The sequence below is a fragment of the Suillus subaureus genome (genome assembly GCF_016647635.1).
Source record: "Suillus subaureus strain MN1 chromosome Unknown BJ212scaffold_13, whole genome shotgun sequence".
Lineage (NCBI taxonomy): Eukaryota > Fungi > Basidiomycota > Agaricomycetes > Boletales > Suillaceae > Suillus > Suillus subaureus.
In genome coordinates this window covers 840,629-867,241 of record NW_024538569.1, presented here as the reverse complement: position 1 = coordinate 867,241, position 26,613 = coordinate 840,629, and the positions used below count along the sequence as shown (strand labels likewise).

General features: G+C 49.0%; 8 protein-coding genes across 8 annotated transcripts; 5 read left to right on the top strand and 3 right to left on the bottom strand.

Moving 5' to 3' along the window:
• Positions 1 to 529: 529 nt before the first annotated feature.
• Positions 530 to 4,928, top strand: BJ212DRAFT_1270196 (uncharacterized protein; the record flags this gene model as incomplete). Its single annotated transcript, XM_041330863.1, has 10 exons — positions 530 to 1,123; positions 1,182 to 1,347; positions 1,397 to 1,468; positions 1,520 to 1,693; positions 1,743 to 2,197; positions 2,251 to 2,383; positions 2,439 to 2,648; positions 2,698 to 2,852; positions 2,902 to 3,435; positions 3,483 to 4,928. 10 exons carry the CDS (start codon positions 530 to 532, stop codon positions 4,926 to 4,928), a joined length of 3,939 nt encoding a protein of 1,312 aa, XP_041193967.1.
• Positions 4,929 to 5,776: 848 nt separating this feature from the next.
• Positions 5,777 to 8,124, top strand: BJ212DRAFT_143294 (uncharacterized protein). Its single transcript, XM_041337711.1, has 18 exons — positions 5,777 to 5,802; positions 5,866 to 5,905; positions 5,960 to 6,047; positions 6,104 to 6,185; positions 6,236 to 6,249; positions 6,310 to 6,418; positions 6,476 to 6,493; positions 6,544 to 6,569; positions 6,622 to 6,647; positions 6,702 to 6,739; positions 6,791 to 6,815; positions 6,875 to 6,886; positions 6,945 to 6,960; positions 7,015 to 7,155; positions 7,203 to 7,262; positions 7,321 to 7,348; positions 7,401 to 7,458; positions 7,512 to 8,124. The coding sequence occupies exons 3-18, from the start codon at positions 5,983 to 5,985 to the stop codon at positions 7,772 to 7,774; spliced, it is 981 nt and encodes a 326-aa protein (XP_041193966.1). The 5' UTR covers positions 5,777 to 5,802; positions 5,866 to 5,905; positions 5,960 to 5,982; the 3' UTR covers positions 7,775 to 8,124.
• Positions 8,125 to 9,140: 1,016 nt separating this feature from the next.
• Positions 9,141 to 12,263, bottom strand: BJ212DRAFT_1480267 (uncharacterized protein; the record flags this gene model as incomplete). Its single annotated transcript, XM_041340052.1, has 10 exons — positions 9,141 to 9,217; positions 9,268 to 9,390; positions 9,446 to 9,934; positions 9,986 to 10,138; positions 10,194 to 10,337; positions 10,391 to 10,917; positions 10,967 to 11,283; positions 11,333 to 11,473; positions 11,523 to 11,655; positions 11,707 to 12,263. The coding sequence occupies 10 exons, from the start codon at positions 12,261 to 12,263 to the stop codon at positions 9,141 to 9,143; spliced, it is 2,661 nt and encodes an 886-aa protein (XP_041193965.1).
• A 135-nt stretch (positions 12,264 to 12,398) lies between these two features.
• Positions 12,399 to 15,043, top strand: BJ212DRAFT_1270083 (glycoside hydrolase family 85 protein; the record flags this gene model as incomplete). Its single annotated transcript, XM_041330854.1, has 6 exons — positions 12,399 to 12,575; positions 12,726 to 12,799; positions 12,849 to 12,932; positions 12,986 to 13,267; positions 13,328 to 13,433; positions 13,484 to 15,043. 6 exons carry the CDS (start codon positions 12,399 to 12,401, stop codon positions 15,041 to 15,043), a joined length of 2,283 nt encoding a protein of 760 aa, XP_041193964.1.
• A 1,682-nt stretch (positions 15,044 to 16,725) lies between these two features.
• On the bottom strand, positions 16,726 to 19,106 carry BJ212DRAFT_1270299 (calcium-activated chloride channel-domain-containing protein; the record flags this gene model as incomplete). Its single annotated transcript, XM_041330880.1, has 4 exons — positions 16,726 to 18,030; positions 18,085 to 18,486; positions 18,541 to 18,820; positions 18,868 to 19,106. The coding sequence occupies 4 exons, from the start codon at positions 19,104 to 19,106 to the stop codon at positions 16,726 to 16,728; spliced, it is 2,226 nt and encodes a 741-aa protein (XP_041193963.1).
• A 229-nt stretch (positions 19,107 to 19,335) lies between these two features.
• On the bottom strand, positions 19,336 to 21,215 carry BJ212DRAFT_143060 (uncharacterized protein). Its single transcript, XM_041337688.1, has 7 exons — positions 21,137 to 21,215; positions 20,719 to 21,056; positions 20,492 to 20,652; positions 20,189 to 20,440; positions 19,858 to 20,128; positions 19,796 to 19,814; positions 19,336 to 19,718 (listed from the first exon to the last, which is right to left on the bottom strand). Exons 2-7 carry the CDS (start codon positions 20,789 to 20,791, stop codon positions 19,565 to 19,567), a joined length of 930 nt encoding a protein of 309 aa, XP_041193962.1. The 5' UTR covers positions 20,792 to 21,056; positions 21,137 to 21,215; the 3' UTR covers positions 19,336 to 19,564.
• Positions 21,216 to 21,730: 515 nt separating this feature from the next.
• On the top strand, positions 21,731 to 23,090 carry BJ212DRAFT_1350363 (SNO glutamine amidotransferase). The gene is made up of 5 exons (XM_041335497.1): positions 21,731 to 21,915; positions 21,973 to 22,104; positions 22,152 to 22,351; positions 22,404 to 22,487; positions 22,538 to 23,090. Exons 1-5 carry the CDS (start codon positions 21,870 to 21,872, stop codon positions 22,790 to 22,792), a joined length of 717 nt encoding a protein of 238 aa, XP_041193961.1. The 5' UTR covers positions 21,731 to 21,869; the 3' UTR covers positions 22,793 to 23,090.
• A 41-nt stretch (positions 23,091 to 23,131) lies between these two features.
• On the top strand, positions 23,132 to 26,051 carry BJ212DRAFT_1429768 (Alpha/Beta hydrolase protein). The gene is made up of 16 exons (XM_041337677.1): positions 23,132 to 23,615; positions 23,667 to 23,770; positions 23,819 to 23,877; positions 23,938 to 23,992; positions 24,044 to 24,274; positions 24,323 to 24,344; positions 24,394 to 24,465; positions 24,523 to 24,604; positions 24,659 to 24,869; positions 24,921 to 24,952; positions 25,001 to 25,231; positions 25,290 to 25,310; positions 25,368 to 25,375; positions 25,426 to 25,555; positions 25,612 to 25,989; positions 26,042 to 26,051. Exons 1-15 carry the CDS (start codon positions 23,420 to 23,422, stop codon positions 25,724 to 25,726), a joined length of 1,569 nt encoding a protein of 522 aa, XP_041193960.1. The 5' UTR covers positions 23,132 to 23,419; the 3' UTR covers positions 25,727 to 25,989; positions 26,042 to 26,051.
• Positions 26,052 to 26,613: the final 562 nt, after the last annotated feature.

The window sequence follows — 26,613 nt, the reverse complement described above, 5'->3', positions numbered from 1 at the left end:
GAAATAATCAACAAGCGGCGTGAACCTCAAGTCTCTCTTGCGCACTCCTATTGCGCTCCTTTTTCGCGATTTTGCGCTGTGACATTTGTCTATGCAAGATCCCGATCCACCACTTCCTCAGCAGGACTTTCATCCAGTAGAATCATCTGAACAACTCCACTTGCCATCGCCCAACGAAGAGCCACCGCCTTTTGTACCAAAAATCACCATCAAGATTCCTCCAACTATTAGGCTACCACCAGCTCGAATGACTCAAGGTATCGATGTTCCGCGTCGCTCAACCAGAAACCGCAGATTCTCCCAATCCAGTTCAGAGTACCTCGAAAGTGAAAAGTCTGTGATGGGTGAAGACGACCACCCACCGGTCTCTGCGGAATCACCAGAATCTCCTCCCCCTGCTACCTTCGTCAAATCCCAGAGAGGTCGCACGGTCAAGCTAACCCAATATCGCGAGTCGAGTGATGACGAGGTCAACAAGATATTCCGGGATGATGAAGATGTCGAACTCGTCAATTCTCATATCGACGCGATGGATGGTGATGACGAAGATGACGATCAACCACGTCGAAAAACGCGCTCTTCCAGCAAACGCAGTTCCATCAATGACGACATAATAAGTAATCGTCGTGTCCTTCGTAATAGGAACAAGAACCCCCCACCCCCTCCTACAACTTCTAGTGGACGTGTCACTCGTCAACCCAAGCGCTATGAACCCAGTAACAACCCTCCCAAGAGATTGACGCGTGCTCAAAGTAAAGCCGCTGCTGAAATGGATGATGGCTATATCGACGAGCCATCGGATGGCTCAGCCGATGCAGATGGCTCCCTTGATGACGCACCACGCACATCCTCGGATAACGACCTCGATGCCGAAGGTGAAGTGGATTTGGATGGCGAGGTTGAACATGATCTTCGGGAGCTGCAGGAGAATGGCCGACCGTACTCACTACGACAACGTGCCAAAATAAACTATGCCATCCCACCAGCGCTGGAGGAGATGAAACAAGCCAAACCGCGTCCGGCTGGTGGTCGAGGTGGGGGTAATCGAAGGCGTGGACCAGGATGGAGTGCCTCTGGTGCTGAACTGAGCAGGTGGATGGGCATGGCCCCAGCTGATGACTCGGTGCGTCATCATACCTGTTTGCCGTATATGGCAGTCAGCTAATCCAAGTTTATGCTAGGATTCCGACTTCCCAACTCGAACACCCCGTAAACCTTTTGGGGGTGCCGGTGTTTTTGGTGCCGGAGGCCCTGTCTCCGCGGGTGGCGCTGGTTTACTGCCAGGCGACCTTGCTGCTGCTGCTGCTGCTGGCACCCCGTCGAACCTGGGTAAAATTGGTGATGCAGGTGATTACCGCTACCACTTGCAAATCGTCTCAAACTCATCTATTTGCAGCATTGGCTGACGCAGACCCATTGGGAGTAAACACCAACGTTACCTTCGATGAAGTTGGAGGCTTGGATGATCGTGCGTATTCTTCCATTCCGTTGCCATACGTTCTTGACCTCTTGTCTACAGATATCCATTCTTTGAAGGAAATGACACTCCTTCCACTACTGTACCCAGAAGTCTTCCAGCGATTCAATCTAACGCCTCCTCGTGGAGTCCTATTCCATGGTCCTCCTGGTACAGGAAAAACGCTCCTCGCCCGTGCTCTTGCCGCGAGCTGTCGGGCTAATGGCAAGGGAGTCTGTAAGTTGCACTCCTTTCCGCCAGGACATCATCTCTCATAATATGGTAGCCTTCTTCATGCGCAAGGGTGCCGACTGCCTGTCAAAATGGGTTGGTGAGGCTGAACGTCAGCTGCGTCTCCTGTTCGAGGAAGCACGCAATTGCCAACCGAGTATCATCTTCTTTGATGAAATTGATGGATTGGCACCCGTCCGGTCATCGAAGCAAGATCAGATCCACGCTTCGATTGTTTCAACGCTTCTAGCGCTGATGGATGGTATGGACGGACGTGGCCAGGTGATTGTCATAGGCGCCACCAACCGTCCAGATGCCATCGACCCTGCTCTCCGAAGACCTGGCCGATTCGACAGGGAATTTTATTTTCCCCTTCCATCTCTCGAGGCTCGTGAACGTATACTGACGATCATGACAAAGGACTGGGAGGGCTGGAAGGACGGGGACGGTGCTGAGAATATCAAGGGACTTGCAAAGTTCACCAAGGGCTATGGTGGTGCTGATCTTCGGGTATGCCAATTCACAGCTACGCGCGCTGATCGTCATACTCACCTATACTACAGGCCTTATGCACCGAGGCGGCTTTGAACGCTATTCAGCGGCGATATCCTCAGATATACCAGTCCAGTGACCGGCTGCTGCTTAAGCCCGAAACCATCGGCGTAACATTCAGGGACTTCATGATCTCCATCAAAAGTACGTTTGTTTAATGCAACACAGATGGTTGTTATAGTTGACGTCTCATTTCTAGAGTTTGTCCCGTCATCCGCACGCTCGTCGTCCTCATCTGCTTCACCTCTCCCGACTCAGCTTGTTCCTTTGCTTTCGGACACCTTAGAGAGGGTGAAAGATGCTATTAACAGGGTTCTTCCTGTTAGCAAAAAGCGCACTGCTTTGGAAGAAGCTATGTGGGAAGAGGACAGTGAGGCAAATGCCCTTGATAGAGAACTGTTCATCCAATGTGAGTGCTGACCGCTGATTAGTCGATGGAGTTGCTGATTGTCCCATAGCTATGGAGACCTTGCGGGTTTACCGACCACGGCTGGTACTCCATGGGCCTGCTGGTATGGGACAAGGCTATTTAGGAGCCGCCGCCCTCCATCATTTGGAGGGATATCATGTTCAGACTCTCGATCTGGGGACACTTATGGGGGACTCAACACGGGTAAGCTTATCTCGTCATGACATATTCGTCCCCTTGATGGTATTATCAGACTGTGGAAGCCGCTGTGGTTCAACTATTCGTCGAGGCTAAAAGACACCAGCCCTCGGTTATCTACCTTCCTTCTCTCGATGGATGGTCAGCAGCGGTTTCCGAGACTGCACGATCCACTGTTAGATCTATGCTTGATTCGCTTGCGCCTACGGATCCCGTCCTCGTACTTGCCATTGTAGACGGTCCATTTTCCTCACTACCCCATGACGTCCGTTCATGGTTCGGTATGATCCGCGAGAATCGCCTCACACTACCAAGTCCCACTGAAGCTCAGCGAGAAGCCTTCTTCTCGAGTATTATCGCTGACATCCGTCGACCGCCGAATCAGTTCGCGGATGGTATCAAGCGCCGAAAACGAATTCTTGAGGAGCTACCGATTGCGCCACCGCTTGAGCCCCGTCAGCCGACCGCTACTGAACTTGCTGTTCAGGAAGAGAGTGACCAGCGTGTCATTACATTATTGAAGTATCGTCTCGGCCCTATACTAACAGAGCTGAAACGCAAATTCAAACGATTTACCAAGAAAGCTAGGGTGAGTATGATTATTGACTGTCTGCAGTCACTGATATCCTGCTTTAGGAGGAGTATGACTTCGATCCAATTCCTGTGGTCAACGAAGTGGAAATTATTGCTACTACCACTACCGTAACCATGCAAGCCGAAAATGATGTCATCGACGTTTGTGAGCAGGTCACCCAGGAGCAGTCAAACGGCATCGTCAATGGCGTCCACCCTGATCCTCAACCAATTGAGCACCCGGCGCCGCCACAGCCACAAGAGCCACAACTATTCGACATGGACCTCGAGAGGATGCACGTTGACCTGTACAAGGGCAAATACCTCACTCCGCAAGATTTCCTAGACGATATCAACAAGATTGTTTTCAACGCCGCGGCACGTTCATATCAGGATCCTACTGGTGACAGGCTATATAGGGCACAAGCTATGCTGACTGCTGCCGAAGTGAACATCCAAGACTTCGATGCTCAGTTTAAGCATGAGTGTCAACGGATGGCTGAGCGGGAGCGAAAAAGAAGGGAGGAACACAAGAAGGCGAAAGGGAAGGGCCGGGCCGGAGAGGACGCTCAGAACGGTGCGGCAGCGCCTCGCAGGAGTGCTCGCCACAATGGCCAGCAACTGGAGATTACTATTACGGATCCGTTACAATTGGAAAGGCGACTGAAAAGGGCACGCTCTACTGAGCGTCACAGCGGTTCTCCTGAATCAGGTGACGATAAGGCAGAAGAACCTAGCACCCCTCGGAGCTCGAAACGTCAGCGGACGATAACGAGCGACGATGATCATGACCCGATGGACATCATCGGTGCATCTCGCGCTCAGAATAGAGCTTCAGCTGTGCGTTTTGCAAATGACGCTCAGCCGCCTCTTGAAAGCGACGCGTTGCCCGTTTATGGTGCACCTATCGTTATCGACGGTCTGTCAAATCCAAGTGCGATGGCTGTCGACTCTCCTTCCCCGCGGAAACCGGCTGGCTTTGACCCTATGCTCTTAAATCCGATGTCTCCTGACGGCGGGTTCCCAGCAACCTTGATATCCCACCTCCTCAATGGTGCAGGACCGTCGACCGTGCCCGCGCAAGATGGGTGTACTCCTCCTCTTCCTTTGTTGTCCCCAGCGATCGGAGTCGCGCTTCTAAATCCATTAATGCTGCCGCCGCGCACGCCCTCTCCGCTAGCCACTCGGTCATTATCCCCCGCTGCTGACGTTATACAAGAGCAACCCATGGTGGTTGTACCCCCGGTCGAAATAGAAAGAACCCCAACTCCTTTGCCAGACTTCCACGTCGATGAGCATCTACTTTCGACTCTTCAGCATGACTTGTGTTCCAAAACCGCACAGCTCTCCGTTGAGCTTCTCGAACAGCTTCGTGCAGCAGTGCTTGGGTGCATCTGGAGACGCCGTACTGACTGGGATCGTGATGAGCTCATACGAGAGATGAAAGACACTCTGAAGGAATTTTTGGATGACTTTGCTGCTGGGGGTGATGTTCCTGACTCGCCTTGAAGTTTGGAGTGTGTTGACTTTATCGATTTGATGTGATAGATTATTGTTTTTATTTCGTAGCTCTATGTATCTTTACATCGTTAGTACTTGTAGCGTTTGTAATATTGACATTACCTCTTGCGTGGAATCGAGATGCCATGGTATTTTGATCCGTCTTGAGTCGAGCTCGACTGTGGTAACACATACAATTATGTCAAATCGAAACGTTGCAACCGCTTCCATCAAGACAGCTATATATACTAGTACTTGTTACTAGCCCCCCTATCGCCTTTGCGCGGATCGACTCGCACCGTACACTGACTCCAACAAAGGTTGAGGAACGGTTTGAAGGTCTATATATACATATTGGCAATTTGGCGTCAAAGTATATCCTGCAGTGATACATATTTTTAGTATACCCGATCCCCCGAGATTTACTACAACACCGAGGGACTTTGGCACCTAAAGTTCGCTTGAGACATCTCCCGTAGTGAGTCTCAAAATCGTCTCGGAGTGATGCGTGACGCTGACGCCGGAACTGATGGAGGCTGTGTACATAGATGTATTGCAGTTTACACGCCAGAATTGCGCGGCAGGTAATTCAAATCAATGTCAATGTACCCCATCTACATCAAGGCACAGGACTTCCTGTCTACTAAAATCAGTCCGATCATTCTAGCAGGCGGACAGTGTTCTTCGCTTCCAATGTTGCATGTGCGGGTTGTGTCATTAAGACATGAATGCATGACCCTCGACGTCACTCTTGTACGTACTCCGTGATCCTTTTCTTTTACATATATACGCAATCAATTAATCACACACCTCATACACGTTCCAGCGTATTAATTCTTCTCCCCCCGAATAATCTCCCCCAGTCTTTTGATCCAAAATTGAGGTGAGCTCTCTTATTTACGGTTCTATGTACACTTTTCTGACTATTACTCTTGCCCGTTCCTAGCTGAGCCTCTTGATTTACGAGAGCACCGCTTCCAGAACAGGTATAAATCACGAACTTCAAGGACCTTATGACCGTCTCATAGCCATTTTATGAGATCTGTATTCTACTACGTCCAACATGGCTCAACTTGATCTGGATAGTACCTTCGGGGCGCTTTATATTGGCGGAACTATCGGTGCAATGTGAGTCTAGTATTCAATATATCATGGGGTCACTCAGTTCCTACTGATCTTGATAGTCTTTTCGGTCTGAGTAACGTCCAAGCGTTTCTCTACTTCCAGTCACGCAAGAACTCGGGATTCACATTCTACAAGCTTGCGGCAAGTCCCTAGACTGAAATACAGACCTTGTTCTAACTCAATGATTCAAGGTATGCTGGCTCTGGTAAGTGTCTCTAAGGCTTGTTACCGGTGCTAGGGCTGACTTGGTAATCGCACTCGCAAGGTTACTCGATGTTTTGCATGTCTGTTTGGTGAATCACCTGATATACTATTATCTGATCACCAACTACGCAAATCCACCGGCACTTCTCAAGATGGTGTGGAGTTTCAAGGTGCGCAATGATTGCAACTATACTGGACTGCCACTTCCTGAACTTTATTACGCGTAGGCGCTAATAGTCATTGACGTAAGTCAAAACATGCGAACCGCTGCGTAATATTCTTCATTGTTTCTCAGGTATTTATTGTGTATAGCGTGCACATGTAAGTATTACCTCTGCCAGTGGATTTAATTTGCTGATATACTTACATATAGACTATACTTGCAGCGTATATGGATAAGTACGCATCTGTGCGGACTACAATGACACCGATGTACTCACCTGATAGTCTTAGTTAGCAAAGGGAGGACCAGAATTTTGCCTGTGTTAATGGTAAGTGTCCATGTCATAGCTTGTTTTCTCCCACCCTGAAACGATCACAAGACGGTTACCATCGTCCTTGCATCAAGCAAGTGTATAGATTGCGTCGCGAGTATTCTTACTAACATTAAACCATCTGTATCGCAGGTGTTGGCTTCGGTAAAGTAAAATGCGAAATTTTATTGATCCACTGCTGACCTCTATCCCAATTCATTAGTCCTGTTCTGGGCTGTGTAAATCAATCTCTCGCTGCACCTGTTGCTTTCTCACCAAACACATTGATCTAGATTCAAGTCCCAGTTATTTTCGGACCTGTCCAAAATTCGGTGGACCATCTACCTGAGTTTAAGCACAATGACTCTGATTGACTTTCTCATCGCCTCTTCATTGTGTTACCTTCTTATCTCTGCTAAGACGGGGTTCACTAAGTATGACTTTCCCTGATGTTTTGTTCCTCTGGCTGATAGCATCACAGAACGGATATAACTCTTCAGACACTCGTAAGAGACATTATTAATACAGGATGCTTAACGAGGTACGCGTCTCGTTATGATTCTTTCACCAGCCTGTCACTGATACCCCACTTTCTTAAGCATGTGCTCGATGGCATGCATCATCACGGTGAGAATCCTGATGTCAATCACAACATGTGACTTATTATTGCTTTCTACAGGACGCAGCAATGCCAGACAACTTCGTCTTCCTTGGAATTGAATTTCTACTGTCCAAATGTACGCTTCAATAGTTTTCTATCGCACACAGAAAGCTTATTTGAAGCACTTAGTATACGTGAACTCCTATATGGCTCTCCTGAATGCGCGTCATTATCTAGGGTCGGATGGAAGCTCATACGGTTCACAAATCCGACCCCCGCATATCTATCGCCCAGATGTACAAGTCAACATCTCACATGAATTACAAGACACTTCTCCCCAAACATCTAAAGTGGACAGGTTCCAGGTGTCTGACAGCGCTTTGGAGCACCCGAGTTACTACCCTCCTGCTGTGGTTCGTTCCAAGATGATTTATAGTTTGTATATTGGCTGATGTAAATTTCAGACGGGATATGCCCATTCTGCTACAGTGATCGTATAGATGTGAGATGGCGACAGTCTAGGGATATCTCTTGTGAGCTTGCTATGGTAGACTATGTTATAAAACATATAACGCAACGCCTTTATCTGTTCGGTTCCAGCATTTGTTAGTCGAGGTCCATCCAGGCCATTCACGTTTAAACCCCGGTGATAGATTAACTAGTTTGAATTCAAGGATCATCCTTCTCTAAATGAGCAAAGCAAGGACGGCAGGTAGGAGACTCGATGACAAAGTGCACAGTATATAAAAAGTGAAGGTTGTTAAATAATGTGATCTTGGGCATACGTCGTCAATTTCGTCAGTCCTTCATCGAACTACTCGTCGCTTGTCACCTATCGTTCAAAGTTTTTTTAAAAAAAAAAGCGCATGTAGGCTGCCTCTAGGCGAGTTGGACTTCTTTACCCCTATTTCTTATCGACCTGATGCATGTGCATGTTACCAACAGTCGGTATACATACATACTATGTCAGATAACAATTGTAAGGAAAGACGAACGAGATCGGTCTTGGCAGTCTCCTCACAAATGGTGGACACTCAAAAGCAAGCAGTAGAAGAATTGCATCACACAATTGCTACGCCTGTCTCGTACTACGTTGAAGGGTCAGACCGGCCAAGTCCCAAAACCCGGCCGAGTATAAAATCTTGCCTGAAACAATGACTTAAACGCTCAGTTTCTCATCCTGAGCAATATCAATGATGGACACACGATACCCATGCATGAGCGCAATACTGCCTCCGAAATATCATGGAGGAATCTAGAAGCTATACACACGAGGTCACTGGATGGCGGACTGTCATTGCCGAGAATATGCTCAGGTCGACACGGACATACCATCTTGACGAAATGAAGAGACTGCGGTATAAACTGCATGATGAAAGATTCCGGCCCATCCTCGCTGCCTCCTTGCCAGAGTTGTGGGATTCTGTCAGTGTCATATTCGGGAGGTTCTGAGGAAGGCGCGAAGCAGTGCACATCTCAGGTACTAATTTGCCTGATTGTCAATGAGTGGAATTGTCGCCATCATCTAGGACTGGCCCCCAATAGTTTCAGGCAAAGGAAACTGCACTTGGCAAGAGGAAGAAGTCGCGTGAGAGGCGTTTGATCTGCGAGAGGACCAATCAATCAGTGATATGTCGAGAAGTGGTCTATTGGTGTAAGTGATAGGATCAAGATCAAGTGTCAGTGATGGATTCCAAGCGACATGATGATGAGAGTGCTGCGGAATCACTGGACTTGCAATATGATTATAAAGAAAATACAGGGAAGGCATCAATTACGAAAAACCACGGGTTAGATTTTAAGCACGTCGAAATAAAACTAATAACGGCGACCACCGCGAGTCCCTCCTCCAGGTCCTTGGTATGGTCCATAATCCGGAGGTGGACGACCACCACCTGTGCATAAATTAGAAGATATGTCCACTGGAATCAATCAGTATACGCACCAGTACGGGCAACAGGAGGCGCCGGCGGGAGCGGCGTAGGCGGTGGGGTAGCACGCCTGGTAGCACTAGGAATCACAGCATTGCGTAACAACATCATCAGATCATCAGTTCGGAACACGGGGCCTATAATAATTTTCGCATCAGGAATTCCTCAGAGTTTGGAAATAGTGTAACGGACCATCAAAGGAAGCTGGGCTAGGTAGCTGTCCAATAAACCATGAAATAACTGTGGGCAAAGTAGACGGCTTGTCATCTTCGCGATCTTTCTTAACATGCTGCAGTTCTCTGTCTCGCTCTCTTTCCCAGCCTGCGGGACTTCCAAATCGCCTTCTAGGGGGACCCTCCCACCTCTCTCGGTCACGGTCGCGAGGCGGAGATGATGGCCTCGGCCGCTTGCTGGGGGGGCCAAAGTCAGGTCTAGCAGATCCCTCACGTCTCTTGTAGTCCGGAGATGAGGCTCTCTTTGTGGGCGGCTGGCCGGCCGGCATATGCGAAGCTGAAGTCAAGGAGAACAAAGAGTCCGTTCGCTTTTCAATAGAATTCGAGGTGCTAGCTGAACCCAACGCGGCAGGCTGACGAGCTGCCATGGCAAACCCAAGATCCCGTGCTGCAATGGCATCAGTTCCCAGATATGTATGTCGTTGAGCAAACCGTTTGATGGGCGGATCTTGAGAGAACTATGAGCTCGACATCCTAAATGAAGTATGCGTGCACGTACCCGAGGGATAAACTTCAGCTATTCTCTTTTCAAGTTTCTGTGCTGCCTCAAGATCACCATACTGGTACTCATAACGAGCCCACCTTTCCCACAGAGGACGAGCGCGTTCAGGCGGAAAAGCTGTGATAACCCGTTCAAAAAGAGCTCGAGCGTCTGGGCGGAAAAATAGTGAGTGGACGAACAACAAGTAAAGAAAATGGAACTCAACTGTTCTCGTCATTCACGGATATCAAAAATCCAAGATATCTCAGAACAAACTCAATCTCGTCACCATAAGTCTCCAAACCTTTCTCAAAAATACGCGATGCCACGCCAGTACCACCATCTTTGTTGCAGTGGTATTCCATTAGAGCTGAAGAGGGACCATCATTATCTGCGGCTCTAACTCTCGGGCCTTTAACGTACCAGCAGCTTCATAGACCTCCCATGGCGTCCATCGGTCACGCCTAGCTTTCGCAAAAACTGAACGGAAAGCCTTGAGGTCGAGAGCACGTCGTGCAAACCGAATGTACATGATCCAAACAACACCATATTCTTGTCTTCGGTCGGAGAGCTCTTTGACTTTTGGAGGTTTCTCATCGGAAGCCTGAGTGGCAAAGGAAGAAGTATTGGAGATCGTTCCCGCTTCTAACGACCCTGAACCATTCCCAGTTGGAGCACTCGTAGGCACGGTACGACCGGAGCCATCAGACGTAAAAGACGCGTTGATGGAATTAACACGATTCTCGAGCTCATCCAACTCAGCACGCAAGACGTCAAGGAACTTGTCGAACGTCGCGGTGACCTCAGCGTGTTCCTTGCGGGACTCTTGCAGCTCACAGTATGCAAAGTGAAGGAGGAAGCTGGTAGAATTGGCCTCCATGCCAGACTTGAGGATATTCAGCGCCTCTTCCGGCTTACCCATGCTGTTTGTCCACACGAACGACATATACCTGTACAGACCATGAGCTATCCATGACAGAGTTAAAATTGGAAACAAACCATATTTCCGCATAAAACCTCATTCGTATAGCAGCTTTGCGATACACACCCTGTATACGTGAAATAAGGGTTGTTTTATCCTTATCCTCAAACTCGAGCGGGTTGCTCTCTTCCCACTTCAAGTAAGTTTTCCAAGCCCCGACAAGCGCCCTTTCAGCCGCATTAAACGTAGGAGTAGGAGGGAGATATAGATGTGGTCGTGTCGACGAAGAAGCTGGTGGCGGAGGAAACAACGGTCCTAGGTGCCGTTGGAGCTGACGAAGCACTGTACGAGCTTGCATGTATGATGGGGATAGATCTGACATGAACTTCTTGGCCTGTACCGCCGTCAGTATCACATCGTGTCATATTAGCAAAGTCAATCACCGTTATCTTGTTGAGGCTGTTTTCGAAAGTCTCCAGTTCTGACCAGAGCCTCTCGACATTTTCGAGAGGGATTTGAACGGCGCGATGGTAGACCTTGCGCAGTGCATCCATCTTTTGCTGTTCCTCCCATGTTGTGGTTGTCTGTCACAGGCGTTAACAGCGTGCTAAAAGTGGCAGGAAAATGACAAACCTCTCCGGCCTTAAGGAACTGGATATAATCACTCCAAATATCCCCGCTATCTTTGTCTTGGCCTATACGGCTCAAGGCAAACTCGTATGCTTTGCTAACAGCTTCGCGACTGGCCGGTGATGTATTGACCCGTCTGTGCAAGTAGTTCAATGCATCTGGAATATAGCGCACATATCACACTGACCTGACGTAGGTAAGATAGAACTTCCAGAGGTCAACTAGAGGAGAGGATCTCAGGAATCTTCTGAAGAGTTCTTCGGCGTACGGAAAGAGACCGGGGCTCAGGAAATGGTTGAGGTAGGCAATTTGAGCAGACGACTTGGTATTTGTGATACATGTTAAGGACTGTCGAGTGCGAGGCTGGAAGGTGCATACCGTGTTGGGATAGACTTCAAGCAGAGCTTCATAGGTCTGTTTTATTTGTTCAATTTCACCGCGCGCCTCGGCGAAGTCGACGAGTTTATTCCAGCTGTCTGGATCATGAAGTTGCTCACGCAGCTTCTCGCGCAGAACATGCCATTCAGACGGAGTTTCTTGACTCGGAGTATCTTGCTTGACATTGCTTTGTTGGGCTGGAGATTGTTCGTGTCCGTTTTGAGCGGTTGTCTGGTTGAGAGCATTCAGAGCATTCAGAATTTCTTCGGTTGGCTGAGTCTTGTCTCCAATATACTCGGTGTCGTTGGTTGCGATTTCTGTTGGTGTTTCGATACCGACTATACTGTCCTGTTGTTCCTCAGACATGTCCGTCATAACAACGGGAAAAAAAGAATGGTTTGGGGGAGAGTTCATCATACACAACAACCCCACTGCTATTTCCCACGCTCAGTTCAATCATCGACATCAACTACCGCTACCAGCTTGAATTCGTGGAACGACATGCCTCTGCGAGGAACTGGACATGGAAAACTTGTTGGCGACGAGGCACCCTACTTTGAGTCTCTGGCCGAGCTTGATCAGTGGGCTAGTCTCCCTCACGAAAAGTTAATGGCTGTCTTGGAGTACCAGGCCCGTCCTCAGTTTGCAGAATCATTGAACCGGAAAGGGAAGCTTTTGGTGAAGAAGCAAAACTCATGCTCTTCCACGATGCCCCACTGACCTGCCTATCAAAGGTGTGCCACGATTATAAAGTGAGTAGGTGACTCGGTTGATTTATGTCATGATCAGTAGCCGTAATGAAATGACTCGGTCTTCCATTCTGCATAGGGAGGGTATACAGAATCTCCTTCTGGCTTGTGCTATACATTCAATTTTTGGCCTTTATGTGACACATTCGTATAGTACATTGACCTAATTGACTACCTTATCGTACCTCATCACCTGCGCCAGCTTCTCGCATCACAGAATTACTGTTCCTCCATCAGGATGGATCAATGCTGCACATCGACAAGGGGTTAAGATGCTCGGAACATTGTGAGCTCCATAAAGCATCATTACATAACCCGCACCCACTCACCCCGTTCCAGAATATTTGAGGGATCTGGAGAAGCTGATTGCCTCCGGCTGATAGTTGGATGTCCTCAGGCGGGCGCAGGCCCAACTTTACGTACAGATTCGATCCCCATGTCAAGACACTATGCCTCAGTTTTAGCAGAGCTTGCTCGTCAGCGCGGGTTTGATGGCTATCTCCTGAATATCGAATGCCCGCTTCGAGGGGGCCCGGAACAAGCGCGGGCGCTTGCTGGATGGATTTTACTTTTGAGATCCGAGCTTGTAACCAAAGTTGGTTCCCATGCCCAAACTATTTGGTGAGCCCAAGGCGGATCAAAAGTGTATAACAAATTTTCCTGACCCAATTCATATCACAGGTACGACAGTGTGATATTCAATGGCCAAGTGAGGTGGCAGGATCGATTGAACAGCCTAAATCTGCCATTTTTCCTCTCGTCTGATGCATTGTTCACAAACTACTTTGTAAGTTCGTGTTCACATTCGCCGCCTTTAGCTCAAGCGTATTGCATAAGTGGCCGCCATCTTTTCCAGCTCTCACTGCCCAGTATTTCATGAGCTTGGATCCAGCGCTGATCAGTGATGATGCGAAGAGGTCTTCTATTTCCTCCATCAAGTCTCTTCAAAGCATCTTTACAGGTGTTGATGTCTGGGGCCGAGGATCGCACGGTGGAGGAGGATTCGGTTCCTACAAGGCCATGACACATATCGATCCCCAATCACTTGGCCTGAGTGTCGCCCTTTTCGGGCAAGCGTGGACATGGGAGAGCGAACAAGACAAGCCTGGATGGAACTGGGACCAATGGTGGGAATATGAGCGCAAGTTATGGATCGGTCCCGCAGACCCTCAAGAGGTGGTCCCCGTGCCTGATACTCCTAGGCGTCCAGGAGAGCCTGAATGTCCTCACGATCCGTTCAAGCCAGTATCGTCATTCTTCGTACACGCCACCCCTCCTGACCCCGCCCAGCTGGTTTTTTACACGTCGTTCTCTCCAGGAGTCGGGCGTTCGTGGTTTGTCGAAGGCGTGAATGTTCTTCGGACAGTGGACGGTTGGACTGACGTCGACAAGCAAAGTTCCATTGGGAATTTAGTGTGGCCGCGACCATCTGTGATGTGGGAAAGTAATGATCGTCCAGAATCACTCCCTTTAGCGTCATCCATGTTGGATATGAGCGACGCATGGAATGGAGGGAATACCCTTAAAGTTTCCATTTCTTGTGCTGGCAGTACGGCCGATGATGCAATGTTTCGGTGCATCTGGCTCCCTGTGCAGTCGTTGAATGTGACCTCCCTTGTGTCATATGACGTTAACATCGTTTACAAAACTGTCGCTTGTGAGGGGACCGACCTTGACCTTGGACTTTTCGTAAAGCCGTTGATGGAGGGTAGCGGAGACCTCCCAGAGGTCAATGTCGGGGCATCCACTCAGTCTTATCTCAAGAACGGTTGGACCAGACAAGTTCTTAGCTTCTCGCTGCCCCCCGACGTAGTTAACGCGTCGATTGCCATTGGCTTGATCATCGGTTTTGTTACCGAAGATCCATCTCGACCACTTGATTTTTCAGTCTCGTTAGGTCAACTTGCCGTATATTCATCTTCTTCCACTGCCCGTGCCTCGAAGGGAACCCCCGGGATTCTGTGGGCTAAATTCCAAAGCACCAAGCCCCTCACCTCCCCTTCAACTGATCTCAGCGGGCTTCTCGCCTGGGACATTACATCTCTTCTTCCACGTCTCACGTTACAAGCGATATCCTCACCAGAAGACCCGAATCCTGCATGGATTCTAGACGATACCAAAGAACGATTCCCCTCATTTCTCTACTTCAATATCTACGTTAACCCGCACTCCCTCTCGGGAAGTGTTGCGGAGCCCACGGCTGCGATGTTCATTGGAACAACAGGTCTAGATGGGCGCGCTAATAGATTTTATGTGGATTCGACGATTCTGCCGAAAAACGTGATGGACGGAAGAGGGTTACGCTTTTATGTACAAGGAGTTTCTGACAAAGGTGATGTCCTACCATGGGAGATGTGTGCGCACGTGGATTGCATGTTCGAACTCGGAAGCCGTTGATCGTGACGTTGAGCACGTAAATACAGCTGTAAGAGGAACTGCATGCTCAATTATGTATTTGTACGTTGCTTGTTATCGTGGAACTTCTTAGCATGCTGCACAATACACCACCTCGTGTTCATAGCTAGTAGAACTTGTGTTTGTATTCATGCGAGCATATGCATGAGGGTCCGATGCAGTCTCCAAAATGTCCAGATCAAGACGCATTTACATATGCGAAGGTCCCCTTTGGTCCAAATGAAATAATGTCAGCCGCTTGCTGTGGTGTATAAAACACCCCAGTCACGTCCTGCCAGCGCTTCATTCCTTCACCCGCTTGTTCTTCTGCTCTCTCTTCTTGTCTTGCTTGACCCATACCAAATGCTGGAATGAGATATGATGTGAAGTGGATACACGCATCGCATTGGTATCCTGGTACGGTGGTACCGACAGCCTTGCGTCCATTCCACAACCAGTATTCTTGTGCGACCACCCCACCCGTCATCGCACGGCATTATGCTCCGAGGTATGTACCCTATGTCTTAGATGACTGAGGCTTTGTTTTCTTGATTGCACCCAGGTCGCCAGCAACTTGAAATAGCCACGGGGATGTCTTGCGTGCGCCACATTCATAGCCTCACACCTGACGTTCAGTACTTTACCTTACTGATGAAAACTCCAGCGTGCATCAAGTTTTCATATTTGAGGACATTGTGAAGAAGCCACTGAAAGACGTACTCCTGCAACTGCTGACCATCGCCTACGGCGCCGTTAGGCACATTCGCCGAGGCGGCTATCGGGTATTCGACCATCTCTCTTAGCTTTATGCTGCTCGCCTCTTCAGCACGCCAATCTCCCCGGTCTGGTCACTGGTCCACATTGGTTCAGGCGCCCCAGCCCCTGTAAACTCAACACTCTCGCTGCCCCGTAAGCTTGCGCAAAAAAACGAGTTACACTTTCATCTTCTGGCCTGTCACTGACATCGTGCCATCTTCAGGGCATCGGCATTCGTTGCTGTCCACGTCGGAACTTTGTGGATGACTCAGGATGTGGAACTTGGGTTCCTTGTTTAGGAAACCGAGGATGCCCGCCAGTAGCTCAGTCTCCGGATCGCGTGGAGCTTGCAGGTGTCTGACGTTCCACCTGTTCGCCCCTCAGTCCGCCAGGTCCAGGGTAACATAATCAAGAATCTAGGCCCGCAAAGAACCTCGATTGAAAGTAGCGGTGAGCGCATCCATTTCGTCATGCGTGTGAACTGTCGACGCCAACTCCGAAACTGAAACTAAACGAGCATGATGGCCTGACCAGTGATCAAGGAAACGTAGGGGGAGAGTCATGAACTAGCAAGGATAGAGTCCCTCTCAGGAGGGCAACACTAGCGGTCGCAGTGAATGAATCAACTGCTTGCCGCTCCGGGCTCGTGGTTGTCATGTAATGAATTGACGGGAAAGATGGTATTGATGAGCCGAGGTCGTGGCAAGGTCGAATGACATGGTGGGCAAATGAGAAGATGCACGTTGTTGAACATCATTGAGTAAACACCATAAGACATAAGTTATGGATATACACGCACAACACACGCAAACTAGGCTTGTCCAAAGTTCGTTGTTCGTCCCAAATGTATTAGATCTCCATCTGCTAGTTGGCCTGTAACTTATCGATTGTCACTTAGTGCATAATACCTCGACCCACAATCTCGCGACTCAAGCATCTTTCAGCATCTTCTTTATATCATCCATCCCCTCGTCTGTCGCCCAGAAGGTGGCCCACTCGCCCGTCGTTTCCAACACCCCATTTTCACCCGGCGCGCACTGCCCGAGGCTACTCAGATATTTATCCTTCATCTCCCGCTCCACGCGTTCTGCCTCCTTCTTCTCCCTGCTTCCCGTCCATATGGCACGGTTCAAGATATGTCGGACGGCGGCACGCATCACGAGATAGCCATGGGACGCTAACATCGCGATTAACAGAGCGGACATCAAAAGTTCCCGGGTTGCAGCGAGACCATATCGGTGATGCTGTGACTCATCAGTCACATTCGCATCCACCATGGTCCCAAGCTCATGTTCTTGTTGATTAGGGGGACGGAAGAGATATACCAGCGCAGAGTTCGTGAGAGCCGACAACCATGTAAGAAATGATAGAGACTCGAGCCACGGCCCTATCGAATCCGTTCGAATAGGCGTCGGTCGTCGGGTGTGCACTGCGATTTTAAACGCATCAGAGCGTGCTTCAATGTAGTTGTTGAAAAGTGCCATCGCTGGTGCAAGTGGCCATATTGTTGACCAAAGAGCGACGTAGCCGAACTGTGTCACCATCTCGCTGTAGTCCGTGAACACATCATACTCTGGCAGCGCCACTTCGCTCCGAACACGCTCGAGGAATTCGCGCTCCTCTCTGCCGTGTACATCATGCCCCACAGGTTCGTCATCAAACGCTACCCGCTTTTTCTTCCCGTGTACCTTTCCATTACCGTTCCGAAAACCTTTTCCATTGCGGAACGACTCCACGGCACGGAGGATATATGGCAAACCAATAGCCGTGAAGGTATCCACCACTTGGTTTGTGACCGAAAAGGCGAACATCTGCTCCTGAAGCCTCGATGAATTCAACTTGCGTCGCGCATTTTTCCTATCCCACTCCCATAAACTGAGTCCGACTGCACTGATTTTTTTCCCATCACCTCCTCTAGCACCGAGATGGGACGTGGCGTTGAAATTGATATTGAATCTGTCCAGGAAGGCCAACGCACGACGACCATCTGTGAACAAGTGTGACTGGACGAAGTGCATAACACTTTCGCCAAAGGGGACGTAAACGAATGCGGACAGCGCAAGGCCGAGATAAGCATTCACCGCCGAGAGTGTGAAGACCTTCAATGAAAGAGACCAACTATGTTTCGATTGATGCTCGTGATTTTCCCAATCCGTGAAGTTCGTGGCATATTTCTGGTAGATTGCGAGTAACCGAGGAACAACGAGTGAGAAAAGTATCGTTGGAGCGAAGGACTTAAATGAATGATGCTCAGAAAGGCGGTAAGCGGCAGGCATAAGTAAGCTTACCACATATCTATGGCCGGGACCCTTGTAAAGCTCCGTCACAAAAGCTTCCAGGACGAATATGCCTGTCAATATAGCCGCAAGAATGGTCGCAAAGAGCAGTATGACTGGTAAGCCAGCCATCATGCGCATCTCCTGCTTCCACCAGGGGAAGCTCGGGAGATAATCAGCCCTCCGCTTTTCAACGCGCCACGAACCACGAGTGCACCATCTGATTGATAGGATACGCTCTTGCAGTCTCCACCATTCGACGAACGCAATTGACCACAGAAGGAGTAAAGTGGAGTATAAAGCAGAGTAAGGTCTCCCGAAGAGATAATAGATAGCGCCAAGTGCCGCGGGAAATATCAAAGCCCGTGTATATGCTGTAAGGAAGAAAAAATAGAGCGCAACGGAATCTCCAAACTAGGACAACATCATTATAATGATGTATACGGAACGAAAATAATTGGGACAAACCTGGTCTCGAATCTTTTCGAGTTCCACGCTCGCTATTCGGTGCCGTGTCCATAGATGTATCCAGTGATCGTTGAAGTCGTGATCGTGAAGTGCCATTACGGACTCCACAAGACCCCACTCTTTTCGCCCCGGAATAATACCCAAGCCTCCATCTTCGGGAGTGGAGGATATGAATCCGTGGATCAAACGGATGCGGTCGGCGGGAGATAGTGGGCCTGATTCAAAGTCGTTCGCGGACGGCAACTTAGACATGGGAAGTCCGTACAAAAAGTCCGAATGTCTGTTGATGCATAAGAATATGGAGGGTGAATTCATTGTGAAACTCACCGTTCACAATGAATAAGGTTTGAAAGCACCTTCTGCGGGCAAGTCACCATTACAAGTAACTGGCCCTGGCTCTCTCCACGCCTCCCAACAGCTTTGAGGCCAGCTCGGGTGAGCGTATTAATGAGCTTAGAATATTGTTTTTCAGCCTTGACAGCATTCTGGCGCACTTGCTCCTTAGAAAAGCTGGCTCCTTTCTGGATGGCACGGAATACTATGACTGCGTCCACATGAGGAGGCATCTTGAGGGCACACGGTAGGCACCTTGCCCACGGTTCGAGTTGTATTGCGGTCTCTGTGAGTGTTGATGCTCTGAAATTGGGAAATCCCGTAGAACTGATAGCTAGAAAGATTGGGAAGATGTCTACACGTTCGAGCTCCGAGAATATTGACAGATCTAACGGAAGTATTTGTTTAGCATCAGCAAATGCAATGTGCTCGAGTTGTTGTTATCTGTTTGAATGAACCTGGATTTGTCCAAAACCTGGCCAAATATTTATGGAACCTAGCAATATACATAGGCCATTCCATACGGCTTCTGAACATACTACAGGAACTGTACTTAAAAAAAAAGGCGAAAATGACGAACAAGACTACTGTGTATAAATGCATATGAAAGGTCCATCATCTTCATGCGTACACGGGCCAGCTTTTGAATTGATAAGTTAATGACAATGCGAATCCAGCGATCTCACGAGAACTAGCGCGCGTAGGGATGGTAGCTGTGCTGCCCTCGTTGTCCCGCACGTTGTGGGCCAACGCCAAGACCACCAGGACCACCCGGACCACCTTGTGTTCCTCGTGGACCTCGTGGGACATTCGGACCTAGGCTGGCAGGCCCTGTGGGTGTGCCACCACCCCCCATGCCCTGTCCCCCTCGCCCCATACCACTACCCATTCCTGGTCCTCCACCCATACCACTTGCCATTGCGGGACTTCCCATGCCACCCCTGCCCATGCCCATGCCTGCGCCACCATAACCACCCATGCCACCCATCATGCCTGGATTTATCCCCGGGGTCATGCCTGGATTCATACTCATACCCATACCTCCCATCATGCCGCCTCCGCCTGCCATTTGGAACATGCGGGTGTACAAAGCGGCAAGAGCTTGAGGATCAAATGGAGTGTTGCCCGAGGGAGCCGCGGGCATAGAGTTAGCTGCTGCATTGAAATTCCCGCCCTTGTTGGTGTACTGCTGTTGACCGCCGTCCTCACTGAAGTTGTCGCGCTGGTAACGCGGTTGCGCCAGCTTCACATCAATCTTAAATAAAGTCCGTGAATGAATGTGTCTATTTATAGATATAGCACGTTCGTCACATACCAATTTCCCATCGATCTCTAGGTTCCCAAAACCGAGGAAGGGTTGGACATTTGTGTCTTCAAATGAAACAAATCCAAAACCCTTGCTTCTCCCTGTCTCACGGTCTAACATGACGGTCGAATCAATGACCTTGCCAAACTGCGAGAAGAAATCTCGCATCGACTCGGATGTCACACTCCCTGCAAGACCGCCGATGAACAGTTTTGTGGCGCGTTGGTGCTCTTGTCTAGGTATTGCTCTCTTTGGATCAATCTTGGGTAATGGGTAAATAGACTCCAATGCTAGATACAACATTGTACGTACAATCTTGCCATCTAGGAAGTGCTCCCGCACCATCACCGCATTAACGCTTGCGGGATCCTCAAAGGTCAAAAAGGCAAAGCATCTCGACCGGCCAGCAGCATCGCGCATGATCGTGCATGCATCTACTTTACCGAACTGGGAAAAGTAATTCCTGAGGGACTCTGCCGCGAACGACCTTATTTTAGTACTACCGAATGGTACAGAGCAAGTAATAATGATGTAAGTACCATCGGTTGTGTCCCAGTTGAGACCGCCAATGAACATCTTGCTATAGATAGTGTCGCACGCGCGAGGCAACATGGTCGAATACGTTCGGACGTCCGTAATTGAGCGTACGATATGAAAAGCAAAGCTCGTTATTAGTTTCTGTAGAGACAGGGGGTTTTATGACAGAGGAGAAAAGGAAAGACGCTACTGTCTGTTCGCGTTATGACTAGCCTAGCTTAGACTGGACGTAGAGAACGCGAATATGCTAGAGCTAGACTAGTCGTCCTAGTCGACATAGCTGAGTAGCTAGGCGTGACGATGACCGAACAACTACGTCGGTATTATTGACCGTCAACGACTAAGATCCAATATTTCCCAGCGAAAATGCATGACCCAAGTTTTTATAGGAAGTTAGTAGAACTGTCCTATGCAACTCACCCTTCATCCTTCATCTCTGAGGGTCGCACACTTCGCTCGTGGCTATGTTGGCGGTCATAACTACCCACACCTTCATGTTGGCCCAAGTCTGGTGAATAGTCGGACTGAGGTTGCTGGTAAGTTGGTATCTGCTGTGTAGCGGGAGCAGCGTAGGCAGGAGGTCCAGATTGAGCAGTGGTTGACGCGTATTCTTCGTAAGTCTGCACTGGATAGGTCTCGGTTGCAGGTGCTTTGACGGCAGCGGCCGGCACGACCGGTGAAGGTTGTTTTGATGGTGTCGGCGGAGGAGCTTTCACAGCGGAAATAGCAGGTGCTTGAGGGGGCGCTTCCGATGGGAAAGACTCTTCTAGTTTAGATTGGTCGCCGTTTTCTGCTGAAGTTGGAAATTCAGACTCGTCGTTGCCGTAGAGATCTAGGAAGGTGTTAAATCAAAACTAGACAAATCGCAAAGGTTTGAGAATATATACCGCCATAGAGGTCAGCGTCGAGCTCAGACATGATGGTGGTTGCGGTGAGAGTGAAAAACAGCCCGGGTCTTAGTCATCGTGTCATCACTTATGCCTGAAAAAGTCCCACGCTCTGCGGGCCGTCGGCCAACCGACAAATTTTCTCCTCCTTGAAGACCACATGTTCTAACTGATTCGATCCGTATTATTCCGCCTGGAATTCGCATGTGTTTCCGTGAGTTCTGTGACGTGTACAACAGATCGATTCAGTGCCACTCTTTCTCATCATGGCCCATGTCCAGGTCAGCAACAACGTTGCCATCGGCATACTAGGTAAGTACGGTATGTGTGCTGGGATAGTATATGCATTGTTTCATCTGGAAAATACAGCTCTTCAAGGAGCTTTCGCAGAACATCAGACTGCCCTGCAAAAGCTCTCATGCCAGAAGAAAATTGCGGTCGTTCTTGTTCGGACTGTAGAAGATCTTTCAGCGTGTGATGCTCTGATAATCCCCGGAGGGGGTGAGACAAGCGTCAATTTACCTAAACTCACTCATATCTTCCGATAGAGTCCACCACTATTGCACTCCTCGCTAAGCTCGCTGGGCTTTTAGAACCTCTGCGGACATTTCTGCAAAAGAAGCCCGTGTGGGGAACTTGTGCCGGAGCGATTCTTCTTGCACAGGCAGTTGAGAATACCAAAAAAGGTGGCCAGGAACTTCTCGGCGGAATATCAGTCACTGTTGCTCGGAATGGTTGGGGTTCACAGGTATGAATATCATGTTTTGCAGTTCTTCCTCTGTTGACACCGTCTCGCGAAGGTCGAGTCGTTCGAGGCAGCTCTTTCAATAGAGGGTCTGCGGGATCCAACCACTCCGTTCATGGGTGTATTCATTCGTGCTCCTGTGCGTGTTTTGCCCTCATCCGCGACGTTGTATTCATTGGACTCGATCAGGTTGTTTTAGCAATACATCCATCCACGGAGAACCCACCAATAGAAATCATCGCTCGCTTACCGATTAACCTTGTGCCAAAGTCACAGAAGTTGATGGCACACGCCGGAGGCGACTCCGGTCTACACGATTCACAAAGTATTGTTGCATTACGGCAGGGACGACATATGCTCACGACATTTCACCCGGAGCTCACAAAAGACAGTCGTTTTCACGAGTATTTTGTGCGGACTTGTGTTTTGCCTCCCCTTCTGTGAAGTGGTGTAATATGATATTGCCGCTCACCACCGTCATGGTTGACGTGTGATAGATTGGGCCTCATGTAAGGCCCCTAATTGGCGGTACCGCGACCTCGGGAGCGCGCATACTTGTCCCTGAGGAGAGCCATCAAAAAACTCAAGCAAGAGACGCAAAGGGCCTGAAGAAATCTAGACTGATTACTGAATAAAACGTGTATTAGACGATTTTAAACCTTTTGATACCTGTCAGACGTTCTGCTATAAGACTTGAAGCTTGAAGAAGAGGCTATCAAGACGAGCACTAATTTGGTAACATGGGATTGACCAGACCTATATATATTATGGCTAGGGCCACTACTATGTATGCTACTATGATGACCTATCTACGATTTATGCGTTGCAATTATCAAGCCGTACTAGTGTCAACCAGCAGCTCGACACATTTAGATATACTCGGGTCAGCTGGCTAGCTAAGCCCACCCCATCACTTGTTAGGCCACATCTTTCCTTGGAGCCTCCCATGCTTGTATGAACATGTCACAGAAAACGCACACGGATCAATTTAAACCACCATAAAAAGTCTCATCATGCATTAGGCTGGGCGACGTCGCTGGTGTCACACCTGGCTATTAGATTTGCTCGACAATGTTGCGTCTTCCCGTCGTTCTACTAGCAGTGACTGCCGCTAGCGCTCGTTTTATGACCAAGGATGTGTTGATGGAGCGCCAGCTTGAGGCAGCCCAGCATTGGCAAACCGGCTGGGCCGTAGAGATGGGAGGGGCTGGGGACGTCGAGCGCAAGCGTGTTCGAAACATCACCTTCACGAACCCCAGGGCCTCAGGTGAATGAAATGCTCCTGCAGTAAACACCGGTGTTTGATATGTTTGTGCAGAATTTTATGTCGATGGTACATCCCTCCCTCTGGTCGACTTCGATGTTGGTCCAAGCTGGGCAGGTCTGTTGCCAATAAGCAACAGTCCTAACGAGACGCGTCAGGTATGTCAATCATGGGCCGTGCATGTTCTCTACTGATTCGAACGACAGCTCTTTTTCTGGTTTTTCCCCCCCGGTCCCGAAGGGAGTCTCGATGATTTGATTTTTTGGTGTGTGATAGGAAGTGGTCGGTGTTGATCTACCACTGATGTGACTTGCTCTTCCTCCAGGACAAATGGAGGCCCCGGCTGCTCTTCACTCGAAGGTTTACTGCAGGAGAATGGAGTAAGCCCCTTTCGTTGGATGCTATGACTCGTTTCACTGGGAAGTTTGAAGCCTTTCAGTTGGTCCTTGGGTCAAGCCAAACCAACGGTGAATGAACACAGCTGGACCAACCTCTCTTCCATCCTTTGGGTTGAACAACCTGTTGGCACGGGGTTTTCTCAAGGCGTTCCAAACGCACAGAATGAGGACGATGTTGCTGCTCAACTTGTCGGTTTCATGCAGCAGTTCCTTGAGGTCTTTTCGGAATTGAAAGGCAAGCAGTTGTATCTGACGGGTGAAAGCGTAAGTTTTTCTGGAAGACTGTCCGGACGTTATGCTCATTGTAACCAGTACGCAGGAACATACGTCCCTTGTCAGTCTGTCTTTGTTTTTCTAAGAACATACATGAAAGATCAACGAAGATATTGCGAACTATATCTACGAGAACCCCACTCTATTAGACCTCTCATTGGAAGGCATGTGGATCAGTGATCGTAAGTAACATTCTGATTCGCTCTGTATCCTCTCAAGGGCTTATCCGCGGAGAATAGCTTCACTGTCATGGGATGTGGTGCAAGAGCAGATTCCTGCAGTAGATTTCGTTAATAAATATGCTGGTCTATTCTCTTTTAAGTCAGTTTATTTCACTTGAGCCGGGTTTGCAGGTTGCTCACCAATCGGGTCCAGTCAAACGTTCACAGAACACCTCGAGAAGAAGGCCGCAAAGTGTAATTACACTGGCTACATAGACAAGTACGTGACATACCCTCCAGCCGGCCTTCTTCCTCTGCCAGGGGACTCGGTCGAGGCCGCTGAGGGCTGTGATGTCTGGGACGATATTTTCAATAATGCGCTGATCATCAACCCCGCCTTCAATATCTATCGCATCTGGGACACTGTGAGTCGAGGGGGAACCTGATCACTAGTCCGTTAACGTTCTCCATCCCAGTATCCTGTTCTGTGGGATGTGCTTGGCGCCCCGTGAGTAGTTAAATAATGCACCCAACATTTCAATTTACGCAGGCCCAGAGGTTCGATCATACAGTCACAAACTCCGATCTACTTTGACCGCGAGGATGTGAAGCATGCCATCCATGCGCCTGATGACACAGAGTGGACAGAGTGTTCCAACGTTAATGTCTTCCCAAATGGAGACGGTAGCTTGCCACCTGCCTTCACTGTGTTGCCGAATGTTATCGAGAAGAATAAGCGGACCGTCATTGTGCACGGTCTCGCTGACTTTGTTCTCATTTCTGAAGGGTATGCCTTCATCCACGAGTTCTTCTCCCATACCCTGATGTTTGATTCGATGACTTAGAACCAGAATCGTCATTCAAAAGTACGTGCGTTCTTGACTATTGCGTGAATCCCTTCAATCAATATGAATTGTTTGTAGTATGACTTGTGAGTGCGCAGAAGCGCTGAGGTGCAAAAACCACTCATTTTATCCAAAGGGAACGGATTACAAGGATTCCGGACGCCTATCGTCAATGACAGTTTCATTGTCGATGGTGTGGGTGCCTTCGGGACAATGCACTCAGAACGGGGACTCACTTACTACGAAGTAATCCTGAGTGGACACATGTGAGCTCTCTGCTATACACAGCGTCATGCTTCTCAAACTTGAATGTATTCTGCAGGGTTCCACAATTTGCGCCAGTAGTAAGTCGACAGTTTTTAACCCAAATGCGCTCTAACGCAGAGACCGACATCTCAGGCTGCCTTCCAGATTATGCAGTACCTGATGGGCTTTAGGGATACGCCATAGATAGGGACACATACCCCTGGTTTGATTTAGACGCCTGCCATCCATAACAAACATCAGTTATTAGAGACTAGTCGCGGCAAATGTCAGGAAGCCTACTGTCTCTGGGTCCAGGAGATTTTTTCATCCTCCGCAATCTTTACCAAGTTCTCAGAGTGCTGTATGCTGCATACTTCTTGTCCGGCTCATACCCCAGAGTCAAACTCAGGTTCTCAATTTCTATTATTTCCACGGATTCTAAAATGGTTATCTGGTATATGGCATCTACAATCTCCTGCGTCCGGTGGGGCTGATGCCACCCCCAGCTTAAGTCCGATTCCTTCCTGCATGCAATTGTCTTCCCGTCCGGTGAATGCGCTAGTGCGTGTATCCTTCTGCCTTCACTTGACCATGTGGATGTTGTCGTGCAAGAAGATGAAATCCTCAATGGTGATGCATTTCGAATACATGCTTTGGAGTGGGCCTTTCTGGTCGCGGTAGGGGGTGGAGCTTCATCAGTGGTCGGCATCACGGGGGGTTTAGAATCAGAAGACAAGACTTCCTTAGCAATGGTGGGCATCGCAAGGGCTTTAACTTTTGGAGACATAGTTCGTCACGGTAAGTCGTCTATATTTTTTCCTGGCTCTGACACTGTTCATGATGAAACAGGACCGGAATAATTGTCCAGTTATTCTGTCGGTACCTCGCTGATATCCGGCTAACAACACATGAGTCTTGCCAGCATTGCAGGCATGAATTCCACGAGGCAGCGCGAATAGTCGTATCGAGACTTCCATTTTTTCAAGCCATGTCACTGCTATGATGTCTACTAGGTTCGTCTTTAACCATCTGCTCGATTACACGGCCTTCAGGACTTCATACTACCTAGGCTGTAAGT